A 20490-nucleotide genomic window follows, 5' to 3' on the forward strand; every position below is an offset into this window, starting at 1 on the left:
GGGTAGGTTTAGGGATGTAGAATGTGGTCAACAGTGAGACAGGAAGAATTGGTCCCTATACTAAAGTGTTACCGTTATTTTGAACAAATGTTTCAAAATATTTGATCATAGACACTTTTAAATGAACTCGCCATTCTTATGTATTACAATCTATTTACATTCTGCTTAAATAGCTATTAAACTGAAAACACGAGGGTGACTAAATTCTAAAAGATGTCATCTTTCTATGTACCATACCTTAAAGTAAGACCGAATGAGGCACTGAAAATTCTTAGGAACTATGACAAATTAAAAGGAGAACTAAATTTACCGCATGTATGTTGCAGTTTCCTTATAACAGCAGCAACAGTTTTTCTGACGTCATTTTTCTTCTGAACTTAATCTTACTTTTCCTCCATTTTTCTTTTTCTTTTGTTAGGCCAGTGCCTGGTTCCCTTTCCTCGTTGTTGCACCTGAGGAACAGACAGCGACAGCCACTGCCGGCCTCCATGCCTGGCACTTTGCCCGACCCGACTATGCAAGGATCGTCTGCTGTTCTGATGCCTGTGAGATCATAAATAAACCCACAAACACACAATGCATTTACACTTCCCAGTCATGGTTTCCTGATGCCTCTGACAACCGAAACGCATTAATACGCACACGAACTCATCTTTCATAGACCATTCTCGTGCTTTTCTCAGCGGTCTGCTTTAAATTAATGCCTTTTCCAGTGCTGTGACCCATATCAGTGGCAGCTTTATCAGGAAGCCCATCAGCAGAGGTGTAATTTTCTACCAATGCTCAATCTGGTTTAATTCTATTTCAGATATGTCAATAGGAACCTGAATGCAGGATTGTGTGTGTGTGTGTGTGTGTGTGTGTGTGTGTGTGTGTGTGTGTGTTCGCCCGTATCAGGGTTCTAATGACACGACACATGTTCTCATTGTAACATAAGCCAGTCCATGTTGGCTATGGAGGTAAAAGCACAGAGTTGATTAAATTAAACTATGAGTTTTTTTTCTCTATTTCGATTGACATCCCAGGAAAGGGGTGCCGGGTGGGGTGATATTTTTAAACCAAATATTCCTCCAATAATTACAGCGGACTGCTGCGCTTTCACCCTGCTATAGGTCATCAGGGGGTTGGAAAGGGGGGTCGGAGGGAGATCTAGGGTTTTAGTAACAGGACCCCCAGTCTCTCTATATCACACACACGCACACACGTTGAAAGTACCATTTTACAGTTTCTCTCACCTTAAACTGAGCGTAAATCAGCAGAACGAGCTTTATATGAGTGCAAACATCTAATACCTCGATTTCAGTCTTCGTGCACATTTAATTGATACTTTCTGAATTAGGACATTCTGTCTTTCTCACAGAACTGAGCTTTGGTTTAGTTTATGGACTTGTTAATAGTCCTATTTTAAGCTTCACACTTCTGCAGTATTCAGCTTCCTCTCTTAGCTTGTCTTTGACTGCTGCTTTTCCCGCAGAGTTGCGGAATATGCATAGATAAACACACACACACACACACTAGGTTTCAATGGATTGTGGGGACTTTCCATAGACTTCTATTATCTAAATAAGACTTTCAAAGACTAATTAAGTTTTTAAAATTACTACAGCATGACCCTGAAATGTATAATAAATAAAATAATTTAGATTAGAAATAAATATTAATTAATTAATAATTTGGATATTTGTAAATAAAATCTAATACAATGTTATACATTTTTGTTGCAACAAACTTAACCCTACTAACCAAATTTGTAAATGAATAAAAACTTTGTTTATTTATTAAATTCTAATATAAACAAATAAAATCCTACCATTATAAAGTTTTTAGGTTATGAATAAATATTTAATTATTCATCATTTAAATAAGAAAATAAAATAATAATATTTATATAAAATAATTGGGGTAAAAAAGTGGCAATAAGGTTTTATTTATTAATTTATTTTTAGCAAATTCGTTTCTATAGTAAAGCTAAAAACACATCACATTATTATTATTATTACTAGTAGTATTAATATTATTATCAGTTTAATAAAGTACTAGTTATATTATACATAACAATTAAAAAGTATATTTATGAAAGATATTTTGCATATGAAATCATGAACTATAAAACTGATATTTTGCCTTAAGAGACTATTTAATCATTTAACTAGTTACTAGAAGTAAGCTTTAACTAATCCACATAATGTTTTTCTGTAATTTTATCACCAAATGTTTAGGACGTACTCTCACATTTACTTTGTAGCTAGCTCGTTTATTTTTTATTTAAGTTTTTTCAAGCCTTAATGTGTTTCTGTAGTATTATGTTACTTATGTTATTATGTTATATTTGTGGGTACAGATGGAGAGGCAAATGTCTATGGGCTCCAACATGATGGGCATGCAAGGCCCCGCCCACAACAGCTCATGCTCCTCCCCTCATGTTCCATCCATGCACTCAGAAGCAAAGCTGGTGAGTCAGTCTCTCTCACACACACACGCACACACACACACACACACACACACACACACACACACACTTGCATATTTTCCTTCTTGCCTACCCTGTAGGATTTGATTTGAGTTCATTTTTATCTTCTGTTATTGTTACAGAACTAGTCACTAGCGCAGAAAAGACTTTTCCCTCCCTCTCTTTCTGTCGCTCAAATTCGTACACGCACACACAGAGACACACACTCACGCCTTTCTCTTTTTTACTGCATGCCAGCTTGTCCGATGTATATCTCGATGCCCCCGAACATACACTTGTGCCTCTGCGGCTTGTTAGCACTAGTTCAGCATGGTGGTGATCTCATCAGAAACAAAGCGACCAGTCAGAGCTCTCAGAGACAGAGCGAACGAGAGAAAGATGAAACAGACTGGTGGAGAAAGCAGGGAGGAGGGTCTAGCGGAATGGAAAGAAAAGCAATATGTTTTTTACACTTTTCATCAATATGTACCATTCAACCTACAGCGCACACAGGCAGTTAGTGGATTTGACTGGTAAAAATAATGGACCATTTTGAATATTTTGTCATTATTTACTCACATTTATGCTATTACAACCCCTTCGGTTCTTTCTTGTGTCGCAAAAGGAGATATTTACAGAATGGCTGCTTTTTCTATACAGTGACAGTAATGATGACGAGAGCTCAAACAATGTCAAAAAGTGCCTTTTTGACTTATAAACTTGTCTTTAAAAACATGTGTATATCAAAATATGTAGGCTACATAAGTGATAATAAAAAAGGAAAAGAAAGAAATTCTGGAATTTATAGTTTTTCCTTTTAAATTAAGAGATCACTTTATTTATTATACTGTAAAATTACATGAAATTTCTCAGATACATTTTCATTAAATATAGAATTTAGCAATCACTATTTCTACATTGATTCGCCATTAAAATTATCTCCATTATTTACAGTGTGCAAAACCAACACGTTCAATCAAGATGCACAAAATATTGCTCTTTGTTTTAAAAAGTCAAAATAATTTTTTTTATTATGTTATTTGCTGAAAATAACCCAAAAGGGTTTATTTACATACAAATATGACTCACCAAGGCTTTCTTTTTATTGAAGCCTGTCAACCCCCATGCATTCCTATGTAGCCTATAAAAAAAAAATAAAAAAATCTAGCACTTTTTTTGTACCACAATGAAAATCCTACATGTTCGGAGCCGCGTAATGATGAGTAAATGATGACAGAATTAATATTTTTGTGCGAACTCTTCCAGGACCGTTACATCCGTCTGCCAGGGTTTGTACTGTTACCAAAGATCCCATATAAGTATGTGGCTGCTCACACGTTCTAGTCGAGGATCAGGAAGACAGATTTGGTAATTAGATTAAAATCCACTAATTATACCATGTAATAATCCGGTATTTGTGGATTTGGAAACGGACTCGGGAGGGAGTTAATTATTTTGCTCTGAGAAAAAGGGGAGCCCAGACATTTCAAGAAAGGAGGGGACTGAAAAACAATACAAGATAAAAGACAGAAAGAGAGAGAGAGTGTCTGTACGTCAAAGCATGAGTGATGTTTCTGATGGTGGAAAGAGCGTTCGAAGAGCACTTAACTCTCTCTCCTTCTCTCCGTCCCGCTGGAGATTGATCGCCATGTGTATTTTTTAATCCTTTCGTTTGTTGCTATGGTAACGGGCAGGGGGAGCATAATATTACTTTAATGTGCAGTCTTATCTGTCCTCTGGCTGGACTCCAGGCACATCCCCCCTCTCTGCCTCGCTCTCGGCCCTGATTGTAATTGAATTATAAATTCCTTTTTTTTTTTTTTTTTTTTCTTTTGCTCTGACACATGAAACCATTTGTTTTAAGCTTTCAAGAGTCACTAAAACAATCTTATAGGAAGAATTAAACAAAGGCCGCTACGCCTTTGGATGCTGGATAATTCAATTATCTGCAAGAATGCAAATATATAACAACAGAAAAAAAATGCACATCCCATGTGCTTCAAGTGAAATCCGAAAGTGATGAAAAGCGAGCCAAAGTGTTTCACGAGTCACTCCACACACAAAAAAAGAAAAGATTATTAAATAAGAAATATAACAGTTAACAATAATTATTTAATAATTAATAGAAAAAATCTAAACATACTGATACTTTTACATGAAAAGCAAAATGTAAGGTCTTAAAAAGAGGTCTTATAAAAAGGTCTTATAAAGATGTAAATAAAAATTCAAAATAAATAAAACATTGAAAATAAACCTCTCTCATGCTAGTTGTAATTCTAAGAATGAAGATACATTTTCTCGTGTTATTTTTATATTGTTTTTTCGACATTTTTGCTATGTAACACCATAGGACACAGTCCAGCTTTTATTGGTCAACTATCAATGTTATTTTTTGAGACCTTATATGTTACTTTTCTTTTTTTTTTTTCTCCCTTAATTTTTATTTTTCATTTAGCTACATTTTACAAAATGACAAAAAAAAGTCCTGTTTGCCAATGAAAAAAAAGAAGAAAAAATCTCTGAAAACGACAGAATTTGGCTTCTCTTGAACTATTTTTATTGTAACGACACAATTTTTTGCGTGTTAGTTTTTGTTGCGAAAAAGCTATGGCGTCCGCGGTTGCTTGGCGTTGCTATCAGGTGACCTGTTCTGGGGTGATCGGAGCCATGTGTCCCCCACACGGCCCGGGCCCGGCCCACCCTGCCCGGCCCAGCACAACCCCAGTGTGGAGCTCCAGCCCTAATCTCATTATACAGAGATGTTGACTTATTCCAAATGGGAAATATCCCCCCCCCTCCCGACTGTAACCTCATACCCAGCCCTCAGCCACAAGAGAGAGAGGGTCGAACTAGAGAACATGAAGAAAGCGAGAGACAGAGGAAAGTGGAAGTCTGTGTATGTGAGAAAGACAGCGAGAGAGTGTGTGAGCCGATAGTATGTTGGACGGTGGATCACTGAGCGTATGTGTGTGTGCGCGCGCGTGTGTGTGTCTGTGCTCTTTGGCCGATGAAGCCAAATTGATTTTGTGGTGGGCCAGGGGGTCTCCGGTGAAAAAAAAACCTGCTAAAAGTGCTTTGGTTCCCACGGGACCGCAGTCAGATCATCACACACACGCACACACACAGAGTGCCATGCTGTCTTCATACTCTGTGGTTAAGGTGTCATTTATCTCAGGCCAGATGTGGATGAGCAGGCTCTTGTGTTTGTGGCTGTTTCGCTCTTGGGCCTAGCAGCAGAATATTTATTATTAATGAAGTCACTGATTATACGTTTCAGATATCCAGTTGTTCGATGTGCCGGGCAGATGTAGTTGCTCTGTTGTTAGAGTGGGAGTGAATCACAGTATAAATCTCTCTCCTTTTACTCTTATGATATATTTTCGTAGACGTGAAACAAACAGCACATGTGCTCTGTGCCCGGTCATTTAGTTTTTCCCCCACACACCGTGTTTTGATACATCTAAGTACTGGTGTCTGTGGAAAAGGAAGCACGAGCGCTCTTATCAGAGAGGGGAAAAGGCCTGTGTGTGTGCCAGCTGAACCCTGTCAGAGTCAGAGCGGATCCTCTTTCAGTTCCACCACTGTTTTGGCATGTGCAGGCTTTCGAGAGAAAAGTCCCTATGAGTTTTTTTGGCAGTCAGACACTGTATAGAGCTCACAGCTTCCTTTGAAACGTTAGCATGTAAATATTTGCTTAGAGCTGTAAATAATGTAATAAAGGGGAACTGTGAGAACGAAAACAAGAATATCCTTTTCTTATTCAGTGTCTTTGTCTTGTTTTTGAGAAAAAGTACAATAAATAATTAAAAATAAGTACACATTCAATAAATAAAAGCTTTAATTTAATTCTAAAGACAAAAATTGAGTTTATTCAATGGACATTATATGTATATTATGTACATTTTATATATATATATATATATATATATATATATATATATATATGTGTGTGTGTGTGTGTGTGTGTGTGTGTGTGTGTGTGTGTGTGTGTGTGTGTGTGTGTTTTTTTTCCCTAATGTGTTAGAAGTGTGACTTTTATTATTTTTCTTTCAAATAATTCAAATAATTTATTTCTATTTTAGTAAATATAATATAAAGCAAGTACTTAAAATTTTATTTACGCAATTGTTAAGCATGCGTTTTTGTCTTTACCATTTTTTTTTGTTTATTTTTTTTAAATGAGTACAAAGACAAACAATCTTTAAGAATGCAATTGGAGTTCATTTTAATTGCGGATTTTAAATTACATTGACATTTAAACCAAATAAAAACATTAAGATGTGTTCATAGTATCGAATATAAGTGTATCTGCAATTTTTGCTTCACGTATACATTCCACTAAATCTATTAATTCACATAAAAAAAAAAAAAACGTTCTGCATATGTGCATAAAAGACTCTAATTTCATGAAGAAGTATAACCTAATTATGCAAAGAATCCGAAAAATGCGTTGAGTTTAATATTTGCGAGGGTATTTCCTTATAGCTGCTCCGCACAAATCGTCTTGACCAGGAACTGAAAATCTACGACTTCTGCCTGGAATGTTAGTCTCACTATTCATGCCAGTGACAGTTAAAAACAATCTGTGGTTCTTTGTTTTATCATGGGGTAATTATCCGTTGTTTACATTGTTACTAAGGATGATAAATTTGTCACTAAGCGTCAGACTAGGTGGTGAGCTTTTTTTTTTATGAGATAAACAATACTATATGTTCCTGCTCTGTTTCTCCGGGGCCCTTGCGCTGGCACACGTCGCACAGATGACATAATCCTTGGCATGCTCTAAATGTACTCGTTTTTTTTTTTTTTTTTTTTTTTTTCTTGAGCAGTGGAAAAAAGAACCTTTCTTAAAGAAACATTTCACCGAGGGATACAGCTATCGAAGTGATGTAAAGTTTTTACATGAGCCCTGGAGATTCAGGCTTATGTAATCGCACCCTCATTCATCCGTGGGCGATCACAACCGAAGGCATGCTTGAAGCAAAAAGTTACGTTTGGCCAAATTTGTTTATTTCAAAATGTATCGTTGTTGCAGGGTTACACTTTTGTGTGCGTGGTTTTGATTATAATTTTACACTTTTATTATTTCTTTAGTAATTAGAATCAATTGCATGTTGTTTTTTTTTAATCGGAATCAATTCATTTATTAAAAAATATAATGACAATATGATTCATTTATGCTTATAATGACTTGAATACATGAGTTTATAATTTCAGAATGAAAATAAATTTTGATATTGTTAAAGTAGTCATTAATAGTTATATAAATGTTAGTGATACAGCTGCCCCAAATGAAAAATCATTTTTATTTTAAATCCTTAATAATTGCTTGGTATATTTTATTATCTTAATATCTTAATATTTTATTATTAATTTTTATTATTATTTCTTTTGGGTTTTGTTTTTCAAAACTAGCTGATGAATTAATTATTTTATAACTTTACAAAGAGTACATTTCTAAGAACTTGTTTTTTTATATAATATTTCTGATCATGGATACTCCTTTTTGCAAATTCCTCATTAATTATATACATTTTTCAAATACGTGAAAAATATTTACTTTCTACGTGAAAATACATCATCAACATTTCTACTTTAAATTGACATTTAATTTAATGCCACTCATTTGTAATTGTCTTAGTTCATTAGTTCATTAGTAACTTTTGACTGAAAGTTTTTTCTGCGTTTTTTTCCAGCATACGCATGCATTATGTCTATATGGAAACTGTAACGTGCAGTCGTTCCTGATATGCAATTATGTAACTTCAGTTTAAATCTCACGTGTAATGTCATGCCAGTTTCAATGACTCAAAATGTCTGCTTTATTGAATTATTTCATCTCACAGTCTCCGTCGGAGGAAGGTCACGTTAAGTTACGATCACCTCTACTGAAGAGACACCTGCAGCTGGTGCACAGGTTGTGTGTGAAGCTCTGTTTGCGCAACGACTATCTAAATCCATGTTTTGTAAGCAACATCTGTATGAATGGTGGCATTGTTGAGGGATGATGTCACAGGAGAGGGGTGATGAGCTAACGCACAGCTGAAAGCAGCCCGACCATTACATATGTTAACATACAGAGAAAGAGGGAGAGAGAGAGAGACACTAATTGTTTAACCATTTAAAATGAGCTTAACTCTCATCAGAATGGCTGCCTATCATAAAGGCACCGTCTAAAATCTCGACTCTTACCATTTTACTCAACGCATCTAAATCGCAATCGAAGTTACTCGCACAGTAGAGAGGCAGGGCTACTTTTAGCCTCATTGTGCTCGCAGTCTTTCCTTGTGAATGCAACAAAAGGATTATGTCGTTCAACCAGTGCATTTACAATGCACAATCGTGGTTTTCATCGAGTGTATGGGGGATGGAGAACTTCTAGAGTGCATGTGTTGTTGTAGCCGTACGAGCGTACGGCCTTTTGGGTAACAGTTGCCTGTGGGTCCACATCACAGCGGAGTTTTGCCGGGCGAGCTGGTCACGTGTTACGAGATGGATCACCAAAAACACTATTTAAGTGCGCTGATTACAAGAAGGAAACTGTAGAGTTTTGGAGATTTGTGCTATAGTGAAGAATGCAGAATTGTGTTCAGAAGCATTTTAGCATTGACAGCTAAGAGCGCTAACAGGTTATTTGTTGAATTTAAATCAGTCTTGTTTTAAGCCTTTTGTGGTTTGTTTGTATTACATGGACCCTTCAAGGAAAAAAAATGAAGGCAGGTCAGATAGCATACACTGTTACTATAGTGTAGCATTCCCTTGTAAAAAAGAAGCCTGTGCTTTTAAAAACAGTACTCATTACAGAAATATTCGCTTTTTTTGGAGAATATAACTAAGTTTTAAATGAATGCAAAGTTTTTGGACGCTTAATGGCATGTTAAATGCAGTTAAATGAAAGTGTATTATACTTTAATTAAATGCAATTATAGCTGAACATAAGAGGGAACATATGTATGTTTTTAAATATCATTTCAGAAGTCATTTTGAAGCATGCATTTTTCTGTTTTCTTCATATGCATGCTATGGATGCAAAGACACAAAAATTCTAATTTTTAAAGACAGACGAAAGGCAGTGCGTAAATGTATTTGACACAAATTGAGGTTATATTTATTTTTCAACATGCAAACATTTCAGTGTGCAATGGCGAAAATTTTAGGCAGGCTTAAGGACCTTTTTAAACCAGCTCAAACTAACATCCAAGCTTTAAAGCCTACCTAACCAGCTTATGCTGTTTTTTCAACAGGTACAGATTTGACAAATTTACATTTAAATAACATATTTCATTCTTTCACGCAAACACTAAACCCCATCATGGTAACAAACAAATTAATTTAATGTAATCATATCACCTTAATGTACACAACGGATAAAAATAACTAACAAAACGTTATTTCAACAAAAAAAAACAAACAAATGTAAAATGTAACAGTTTTGGGAATGATTTTCACTGTATATTATATATAGTTTTTCACTTCCAAAAGTTGTATATTACCGTAAAATGAACAGTAAAATCTTTTTAGAAGTACACCACAAGTGCACATTCAATTATTTAAGGACACTTCTTTTTTTACTTCTTTTTTTCAGAAGGGTGTTCAAAAATGTGGTCAGTTGTCACCACAGCAGCTCTTTATATTTATATGGTAACCAATTTAATATTTCCTTAACTATACATTGCACTGTAGGCATACATGAAACAAACTTCTCTTTTACCAGTATCAGCACTTCAAATGAAGATTTGCTCAAAGTTCCTCAAGAAACCAAAGCTTTATTCAGAGAGCTGTAGCTGATCCTTTTATTTGTTCAAAGGCAACACATACCAATACATTTCAGTGCTGAAGACATTAACCTACCTGTCTTTTCCCCCTTTGAAGTCAAGGACCCTCGGTACTCACAGATCCACACCATGAGTGCAATCAGCTCTGTTTTTACAGCTGTTTGACCCTGAGACGTTTCCAATGGTGTTTGTTGAATGCGCTGTGTAAGTAATACAGGATGATTGTTAGGGCTAGAGCCTCTTGCGTTTCATGCTGTGCTGTATTTACATGGTAAAGTGATGGATGTCTGTGTCGGCAGTTGCACTCGTGTTGATTAGCTCGTCTGCGGAGCTGATTGTGTCTGCTTTTGTTAGGTGATCCTGATTGGGTTCTGGAGCTATTACCCAACCTGCCATTCAGGGGCGGCTTTAAGGTAGTGATTTCTGGAGCTGAGCTGCTTTAAGTTGTGTGAATCAGTGTCTGGGTCATTAACATAACAGCATAATTATACTCAAAATTTGTGGAGCGTTTAGAAATTGCATTTAGCAAACATTTTTATTAAACCCATGAACCCATGACATTGGCGCGCTCTACTGTTTGAGCTACAGGAAGTAATTTACAGCTTCATTTTTTTACATTGTATGACTTTAAAATGTACAAACTAAATTTTGAAATGTACACACTAATTTGATATCTAAAGTACAAACTTTAGATATCAGGAGAAGTAAATGAACAACTGTTCTAAGCCTTATTAATATAGGCCTAATAATCATTTATAAATTTATTATGCTTTTTCATTAAAACATCATTCCTAATTAACTAATTAAACATGATTAAAAGACTCCATAACTTTTTTCTTTTCATCATATCCCACTTTTCTCAATCCAGTGAATACTCAGTAGATAAAACCCTTCTTTTTACAGGGGCAATATTCTGCTTCTCTCTCAAATGTCACATTTTTTTTAATTAAATGCACAATTTTCTTTTACCCTTTTTTAAACTATTTCAACATCCTGAAGTCTGAAGAATGAATGTTCTTTTTTTTTGCCACATGTGTCTGCTTGTAGTTTTTTGCCTTCCTGCTGTCATTCGTCCCATTAACTGCATCATATATAAAATTCCTGCTCTGTGACAAAATGCAACGTAAAGCCAAATTAAATTGGTTCCAAATGATTAGCCTGGCAAAGCTGACACGGACCCACGGTGGTGCCAAACAGCGCGGTCTGACGGCAGCGCTCCCACCAAACGCCTCTCCCGGCTCAGAAACCCTCCCATAAGAAATCAGTTAAGTGGTCCCTAGCTCGCAGCCGCTGGCAGGGTCCTGCTTTAGGGGGCGAGAGGGGAGTGGGGGTTGGGGTTGTTAAAAATGAGCTAATGGGCGGTGTAGTGCAGGAATGGGGCATGCGCAGCGAGGCACAGCAGGGCCTGGACGTGGAGAGACAAGGGCAAGACCCTTATTGAGTCTGGCATCAATATTCAGGGGGAACTGGGAGAAATAGATGGGCGTCTCGTACCTTGGAGTCCTTGGAGTGCAGGAACCAGTGCCAGGAAAATTACAGCTCAGATTTATGCAATGAGGGAGAGTGAACATAAAGCACAGTACAGACCCAGAGGGCTGAAGGACTCAAGAGTTAGTGGCTGAGACGCTGAATCTATGGGACTCTAGTGCAGGATACTTTATACCTCTGATTTCAACCTCCTCTATGGTGGGAAACGACTGTAAAATAGCACAGCCATGTCTTTGGATAGTATAAAAGGATAAAATCACATTTTGCTATTACATATTGTTATATTATACTCAATGGGGATGTCACTTTAACACATTACAGTTTATTCAAGGGAAATATATTATAAACAATGTGTCGATTTTAATAATAAATAGTTTTTAGTTTTAATTATTAAAAATGCCATGATACCAATTTTCTATTGAATGTATTTTTAAATGTATTCTTCTGTGAGATCAAAGCTGAATGTTCATCAGTCATTATTACACTGTTCAGCATCAAATCTTCACTCATGCTATTTCTTTATTAACTTCAATATTGAAAACATTTTTTCTTTATTTGAGGAATATAAATCTCAAATGAACAGTCATCAGTTGGGTAAACTATGTATACTGGTCATAATATTTAACCCCAACCAACATTCATTTAAACATTCATAGTTATTTCATTTTCTAATTTTACAGATTTTCATGAAACCATAGGCTCCAACTTTCTGGTTCATGTTGGAAGGATAGAGAACAGTCCCATGGTTTATAAAATGTAATCGTTACAGGCAGGGAACAGGAGAGAGATGAAAGGAACTACAGAAGAAAAGGAAAAGAGATTGACAGAAAAAAGTATTAGACAGGTAGAGCTGTCACTGATATGGTTTAGAGTGAGTTTAGTTGGCAACAAGTCTGGCAGACAGCAGACAGACTCTTTCTGGCACAACACACACACACACACACACACACACACACACTGTCCTGCTCCACTTCTACCCAGGGGCTACCTCTTGCCTCTGACCTCATTCACTTTGATTTACTCCTTCAGCAGCAGGTGTGGCCCTCCCTCTCTCCTTACACTGTTTTATTGATATGAAGTCATCCCTCCGTCTGCAGAAAGCTGAGTCTGTTGTCAAGATGCACCTTGATGCACTCGCGATGATATCACTCAAACACGAGTGTCACGAAGGAAGAGGCAATTAATAAACGCCATTAATGTGCAATTACCCATCATGCCTCAGGCTTTGTGAAAGACATGACTGAGTGAGAGAAATGAGAGGTCAGAAAGGAGAGGCTAAAGATCAGCGATGAAACGGAGAAGGATTTTAAACGATTGCTGCTTTTATGACTCTGGACAGTCGGACATTGCAGGATGTCTGTGTGGATATCACATGAACGAAACCTGATAGATCACTGGCTGGGCTCTATTGAGCTATGTTATGTTTTATATCGCTTAAAATATCTGATGATTGATTTGTAGAAGGAATGGAACGATTGTGGGTCATTTCTCAAGATGCTGTGGAGGATGTTATCCTTGTCCACATATATTCCGCTACAACAGTGTTGTGCTGCTACATTTTTACATTTTTTTGCTTGTTTTTTGTTTCTTGGTTTGAACATTGAATTTTGGCTTTTCATGTGTTTTTATACATATGTCATGTGTGATGTTGAAAGTAAAAAATTAACCAGTAGGTGGCACTTGTTGCGATAAAATCTTAAAAGACTACGCAACGTATGCAGGAATTTTTGCCCTGAAGGGGCAAGTTGTACTGCTTTTTATGTATTTTGGCTGTTTATTTATACAACAATAGCATTTTGAAGGCCTAAAAATGCCTTATATCTTAAAAATTATATATATTTATCAATTATATATATTTTTCATATATTTATCAAACTTTTACATCCAGTCCCCACCTGTCTTTGGTTGTGTCTCATCTCACACAGGTGCTTCAGTTGTGAATCAGTTCGGGAGGGTTTACCTCTAAAAGACAGCTTCGCAACAGGCCAACACTTGTGATACAGTAATGACTGTTTTCCCCAAGTTTTGCAGTGCCAGCGTGCAAGACAGCACTATCATTACAGGCTAATACAGCTGCTGTTTCAGCTCTGAGGGCTCGACTCTAATGTCTGTTTACACCTCATTACGAAAGGCAGATGAGACCTACTCAGTGACACACATCAACACTGATCTGGGTTCTCAGCTCACGTCATAAGAGATTATGAACACGTAACATAAATACGTTATATTACTAGCCTCTCTGCACCGTTCATTTCTACCTGCCAGATTTGAGAGAGAAAGTTTTCCTTCCAGTACTTGGGTGAGAGTACTTTCATTTTTATTTCTTTTCTGCTTGTGCTATGTTATTGACAAGTCTAGATTTGGTTGGAAGTGTAAAGGATGAATAATCTTAGGTTAACGCTTAACAAATGTGATCTGAAGTTTCTAGTTTTGATGTGCCCTGTCGAGTGACTAATGGTTTCGTTTTTTTTTTCTGGGTTTCTGCCAAAAGCAGAGCACGTTTTAGCGGTTTGATTGATGCTGTCAAAAGCTTTAATGAATGAAATGTCTGAGAAGTGTGCTTTTTTTGATAGCTTTTACCATGCGGTCAGTACCTAAATAGTTGTGTACATATGTGCATGTTTTACAATAAACTCAAAATATATTCGTTTTGATTTGATTGCAGCGCCTCATGGGATTTTAGTTCTTTTCCTCACTAAAGCAAATACTCGTACCTTTGACTTTTTGTTCAATAAACGTTTGTAATGTTATGATTCACCTCATAGCTTCATGGCATAACTCTTTAACAAAGGCTTTTTTCTGTTGATCTCTATGGGGAAAATGACTGGAAAAAAATATGGGCTGGCGCTAATGCTCTCTATTTCGTCAAGTGTTTTAACACAAGGCTTGTGTGTTCTGTATCACTGGTGTGCATAGTGGTTACTGGGTATCTGTTAAGTGTGTACTTCCTGCTTTGTGCCGTCTTTTTCAGCCTGTTGTGGCTCATTTGGCCTCTGACCCTGTGTGGCACTCTGGGGCCCTGCTCAGAGCCAGACTGATTACATTAGAGCACTGATAGCGGACGCTCTCCCTACGCCCCACAAATGATGGATGGATGGCTCTTCCTGTGGAAGAGAAAGAGCAAGAGACACTCCAGTGCCCCCCTTCTCGCTTCCTCCCTCAATCCACAGCTGGCCCAGTGCCAAGCTGAGCTTTATACAATGAGGCCCCGTGCTTGTCCCCTCTCTTAGCGCGGCGCAGCCCCAGACAGAGGCATTCCACTGTGTGGGAACTTAGTGCAATCTGCTCGGACAAGAGGGAGGGAGAGATAGGTGCACAGCTGCCCAGGTCCAATCAAAGAGAGAATGGTGTTGAGTGACAGGTGGCGCAATCAGTCAGAGGTGTTTCTGTGCACTGTGACCCCACTATGTCAAGTATGTTAATGGATGAAAGATGGTCCCTCGGCTCCTGTGATTCTGATACAATCCATCTTGGTACACATATTAGAGACTAATACGGATGTCACGTTTTTTTAGTGAAGAGAGTTAGATGCAATATTTTAGATAAGACTCCAAACCTAAAATGTGTTATAATGTCATTATTGATAAGGACTGTATTAAAGTGACCTTTAAATGCAAGATATTTAAAGTGTACCTGAAGTACACTTACAGTAGTTCCACTTCAGCGCAATAAATATGCTTCAGTGTATCTTTAGTTGGACTTCAGAAGTACTTTCACAATGAAAGTCCACAAAATTATTTGTTCCAATTTAGCAGACCTTAAATATACCAGTTTATATGCTGAAAGTACAATTGCACTGTGTTTTAATTAAGTACAGTAAGTAATATGTAAATGTAGTATGCTTTGCATGAAATAAATGTATTTAAAATACATTTTAGTATGTATATTTTTCACTAGGGATGCTGCACCATCATGCAAAATGTTCTTAGTCATTTTATTATTTCTTTGATGTTGTGTATAGCATATATGTGACCCTGGACTACAAAACCAGTCATAAGTAGCATATAGTATAGTATAGTATATAGCATATTTGTGATTTTTTTACACCCTCAGATTCAATATTTTCAAATAGTTGCATCTTAGCTAGGTCCTTATGACTAGTTTCATGGTTCACAAAAGCAACTAAACTAAACACAGGTGACACTAATGAGTAACTATGGTAAGGTTAATGTTTGGCTTTCCAAAATGCATAACCAAGGTAATACTATAATACAGCAAATGAAAATATTGGGAATTATTACTAAATGTTAAAATAGATGTTTTCTACAGTAAAATATATTTTAAAAAATCCTGTAATGACATAGCTGTCACATGATCAACAGTAATTCTAATATGCTGATTTGGCAATCAAAAAAACATTTTTAATTATCATCATCATTGTTGAAAACAGTGCTGCTTAATATGTTCTTGGAAACTGTGACACATTTTGTTACGTTTTAAAAGGCAAAAACAGCTTTTGGCCCTTTTTATCACAACATAAAATTAAAATAGGCATTAAAATAATACACAAAGTCACTAGACAAAACATACTGAGGCGAACAAAAGGTTTAGGCCTCGTGGCTGTCAGTGTTTTCTTAGCGGAGAGTGTTTTGCATGCTGCAGCAGAAATGTTGATAAAGGAAATGGTGGGTTATTACTGCTGTGTTGGCAAAGGTTAGGATGGATTAAGGTGCAGCGGGTGGGTTAAAACAGCGTTAATCTCAGTTAGGGCAGCAGTAAGGGTGGGTAGGTTAGTGCTTGTTTATTTGGCAGCAAGCGTGTGAAGGCAGAAAGCACTGGCAGCTCCGGGAGTCAGGGAGGTACGGTATGGATTGGTTTGGACAGCTGAAGAGCCAGCAACTTATCAAATCAATTTGAGTTTTGTTTTGGTAAATAGCAACTACGGTGATTCAGAGAATAACACATCTCAAAAAAAAAAAGACATCTCACAGGTCGACCAGCTTGAGAAGAAAGGGATGCTGTGCTCTGGTTTGTGCCTTGGCGCTCACACACGGTCCAGCTGGCTATGACTCTCAGTGAGTGAATGTGTTGCCTGTTACAAACACACAGCTCTGGACACTGGCCTGTCTGACTGACAGCATCTGCAGCATGTGGCAGAACAGGAGCGTGGCAGGGACATGTCTGATTCTTTTTCTTTCAGTCTTTTGGATTTGTTCGAGAAAACTTATGAGATTTAAATTAATTAAAAGTAATACATCTCTTTTAGGCTTACCATATGTCCTCTTTTTTTTTACCTGGCCAGGATTCCTAAATTGCCTGAAAAGTCCAGTGTTTTGGCTTTGTTTTCTTACTTTTTTGTTCATGCTTGCTAAAGGTAATGACTGAAAAGCAGCTTAACCAATAGCATGCAGGCATTGTACGAAATCGACCAAACTCGAGATCTACAGAGAAAGGTCAAAGCAATGTAATACATGTAAATATAATGTATGAGGAATGCACAAAGCATGACAAAACTACAAGGTGGGCATTTAGGCCATTTATAAATCGAATAATATTACTATTCTAGTAATATGTTTTAAATAAATTTTTTCTTATGCAAATTATATGTCAGATTCTCTAACATATTTACTGACATGTCGCTCAAGACTTAATGATACAAAACTATATCTTTAGTTGGACTTCTGCCCTACTTTCACACTGTTAAAATACATTCGGCACAAAATTAGCTCTTGCAGACTTCCTGTTCCTGTTTACCATGCCTAGTGTAAAATTATGTACATTTACAAGAAATAAAGCTTTGAATCATATTGAATCATACTGAAAGCCTAATATTAAGTGTTTTATTTTACGCCTTATGAGAACAGCTATTTTAAAATCCAGCCAGACCAGCTGATGTGATAATTGCAGTAACTTTATAACCCTTAATGTTATTCAAAACTTCATTGTGAATGACTAAGATGATGCTTTATTATTGTACATTGTTATTATTGTATTATTGTACAGCATTGGAAACAGAATATTTGTACTTTTTTGATGATGCATCCACACCACTAGCTGTCAGTATAAACCCTAGACTCATATTAGCCGTTGCAACAAAAACTTACTGACTAAATGTAAATGTACAATTTTTTTTTGCCTATTTTCCATGAAGAGATTATCCTTGGTTGACTTCATTTAATGTTTTCTTTCATTTATTTGAGTCAAATTTGTGCATGTGATTTGTTTATTTTTTGAACCTCAGACCCATTTCTTATAAAGTCAGTCTACCTGCTCAGCTCTTATGGAAATATATACCGTAGACTCAACACTCTCTAAAAATACTCTGAAGTATTTTTTATTTTTTTTCGCCTTGGCTCAAGTTTAAGTAAGTCAAACTGAATGGACACAGACATGCAAGTATATATGCACATGCTTATGTACTTTTTTCTCTACATATGCTGTCAACAGATCAAACCATCGGACATATTTTGGCGGCATGTATGTTTATGCTTGTGGCTTTTTTCAGACCCCTAAGTTGTCTTATTGAGCTGCCCAGAAAAACAGCTCTGTGAGAGAGAGAGCAGTCAGGTAAACATATTCCAAACACAGACGTGCTTTGAGCGTCTCTAGAGTCATAGACTCCAAGACCAGCCCTGGGTGAAAGCTTAAGTAGACCACACGGTTGAAGCAACAGAGCGTAGGCCGAAGGGGAAATGGGCAAATCGGGGGAGAGAGTCCCCAGAGCCCTCTCCCTGCCAGACCTGCGCCGCGCTGGGCTCGTTCTTCAGATGAAGCTCTTAGACAGTGACGACAGATAGTGGAATAGTGTGCTTGGGCGCATAAGAGGGTGTGTAGGTGTGTGGGTGAGAGGCTAAATGGGAGTGACTGGTTTAGTTCGGACATTCGTGTACGTCACAAAGTGGGCGACTGGTCACATTTAATCTATGGGAAAAAGTAGAATCATTCACTTGTCGGCTCATTGGACAGTCATGTTTGGTCACTTTAACTGAAATTTAAATGAATCTGTATTTTGTCTTGTCTTCCAGGCAATCCAGGTTAATTCTGTATTGTGACGCATTTCAGAGAGAAACAGAACATTGAATGAGTTAAATAGAGGGTGCGGCTTGTTTTTTCTGCTGAGAATTGATCAGATGTAGGCATTTCATTCAGAAAGAACCCTGACAGTTGGAGGGGGCGTGGTTAAGGATGTTACGCTCATGCCCAAGCCGTCAAACTGATGTCATCAGAGAAAGTCCGTTGTTTTAGAGGGGGGTAGCATTATCAGATTTGCATTATGAGGGCAAACACATTTTTTTTTGTGTGGATTGACTTGCACGCATGAATTGTTCACCACAAAAAAAGGAATGTGAGCTAAAAAATTAAGTACTTTTTGATTTCACCCCGACTTTTCCCACTGTATTTATTTTATTTTAATCAATTTTAATAATAATAATTTCTGTCATGGCAATTCTCAGAAGGACTGGCATGGTAATGTTTGGTCTTGGCAGAATAAAAAAGTGCTGATTTGCTACCCCCAATAAATCCACAACGTAAATCACATCATAGCAGATGTATACAGGTGGAGCTGAGGAAGGTGGAGGGTTTCTGAAGGACGCTGCAAACTGCTGCAGCAGTGCTAATCGAAGTCTAGGTGCATTTTTTTGTTTTGCAAAAATTGCTAGTCATAATACTAATATATACCATTCTTCCCGTTTTTCTACTCAGAGACTGAAAGCTGCCCTTGCCCACCATTCAGGGGGAATGGCGAATGGCAGCATAAACTCCATGGGCCACATGATGGAGATGATGCCATCGCGGCAGGATCAGACCGGTCACCACCACCTGCACTCACATCCTCACCAGCACATGCAGGGTCCTCCCCACGGATACCCACACCATGCCCACCACCACCCCAGCCACGCACAGAGCGTCCATCACCACCCACAAAGCCACGGGCACCACAACTCCCACCCGCCCCACCTGCACCCTGCACACGGACACCAGACCTCTCCACACCAACCCATGCACTCTGCTGCTTCACAGGTACTGAACTGGAGGGAGATGCAATATTTGGAGAGTACATTTAAAATGGAGATTGATGAGTTAAAGACTTAGTTCGCCCAAAAATGATTATGATTATTACTCACGTGTCGTTCCAAACCCATGAGAGCTTTGTTCATCCTCGGAACACAAATTAAGATATTTTTGATGAAATCAGAGAGCCATCTGACCCTCCAAAGACAACAATACAACTGAAATGATCCCAGGTCCAGAAATTAGTCAAAACATACATCAGCCTTGTTAGGGAGCACGTTGTTTACATCTAGGGGAAAGCGTGCGTATGCATTGTGATACTATCTTAGATGACTTTGCCAGAAAATGTCAATTATCCTTATACCATAATGAAGAAAAAATCCTTATTAAAAGAATGACTTTCTTTAAAATAAGGAGAATTAAATAACTTAACAAACAAACACTTCAAGTTTTCTTGAAGCATTATTAATAGTCCTGTCAAACAATTAATGTTATCCTAAATGAAAGCTTTTGTTTACGTAATATGTATGTTTGCTGCGTATATTTATAATGTGTATATAAATACATACAAATGCATTTATGTCTATATATTAAATATATGTATTTATAATATAAATTATATGAATATAAATATAGACATACATGTAAATATTTTCAACATGTATACTGTATGTGTGTGCATTTATATATACATAATAAAAATACAAAGAACACACACATATATTATGCCAACAAACACTTTTGTTTTAATCATTTGACAGCACTAATTATTAATCATTACGGAATTATTTGTCTGTCAAATCAACATTGTGGTGCGGACAACAT

At 37.2% G+C, this 20490-nt stretch overlaps 1 protein-coding gene across 3 annotated transcripts in view; it reads left to right on the forward strand.

Moving 5' to 3' along the window:
- Positions 1–20490, forward strand: part of creb5b (cAMP responsive element binding protein 5b) — a 60872-nt gene that overhangs the window by 28920 nt on the left and 11462 nt on the right. For all 3 annotated transcript variants that reach the window (XM_043260987.1, XM_043260988.1, XM_043260990.1), the window contains 3 exons: positions 419–545; positions 2342–2452; positions 19357–19674. In XM_043260987.1, coding sequence (XP_043116922.1) covers positions 419–545; positions 2342–2452; positions 19357–19674 — 556 coding nt within the window. The remainder of the gene's footprint in view (positions 1–418; positions 546–2341; positions 2453–19356; positions 19675–20490) is intronic.

This window comes from Puntigrus tetrazona, chromosome 16 (assembly GCF_018831695.1).
Source record: "Puntigrus tetrazona isolate hp1 chromosome 16, ASM1883169v1, whole genome shotgun sequence".
NCBI classification, from domain to species: domain Eukaryota; kingdom Metazoa; phylum Chordata; class Actinopteri; order Cypriniformes; family Cyprinidae; genus Puntigrus; species Puntigrus tetrazona.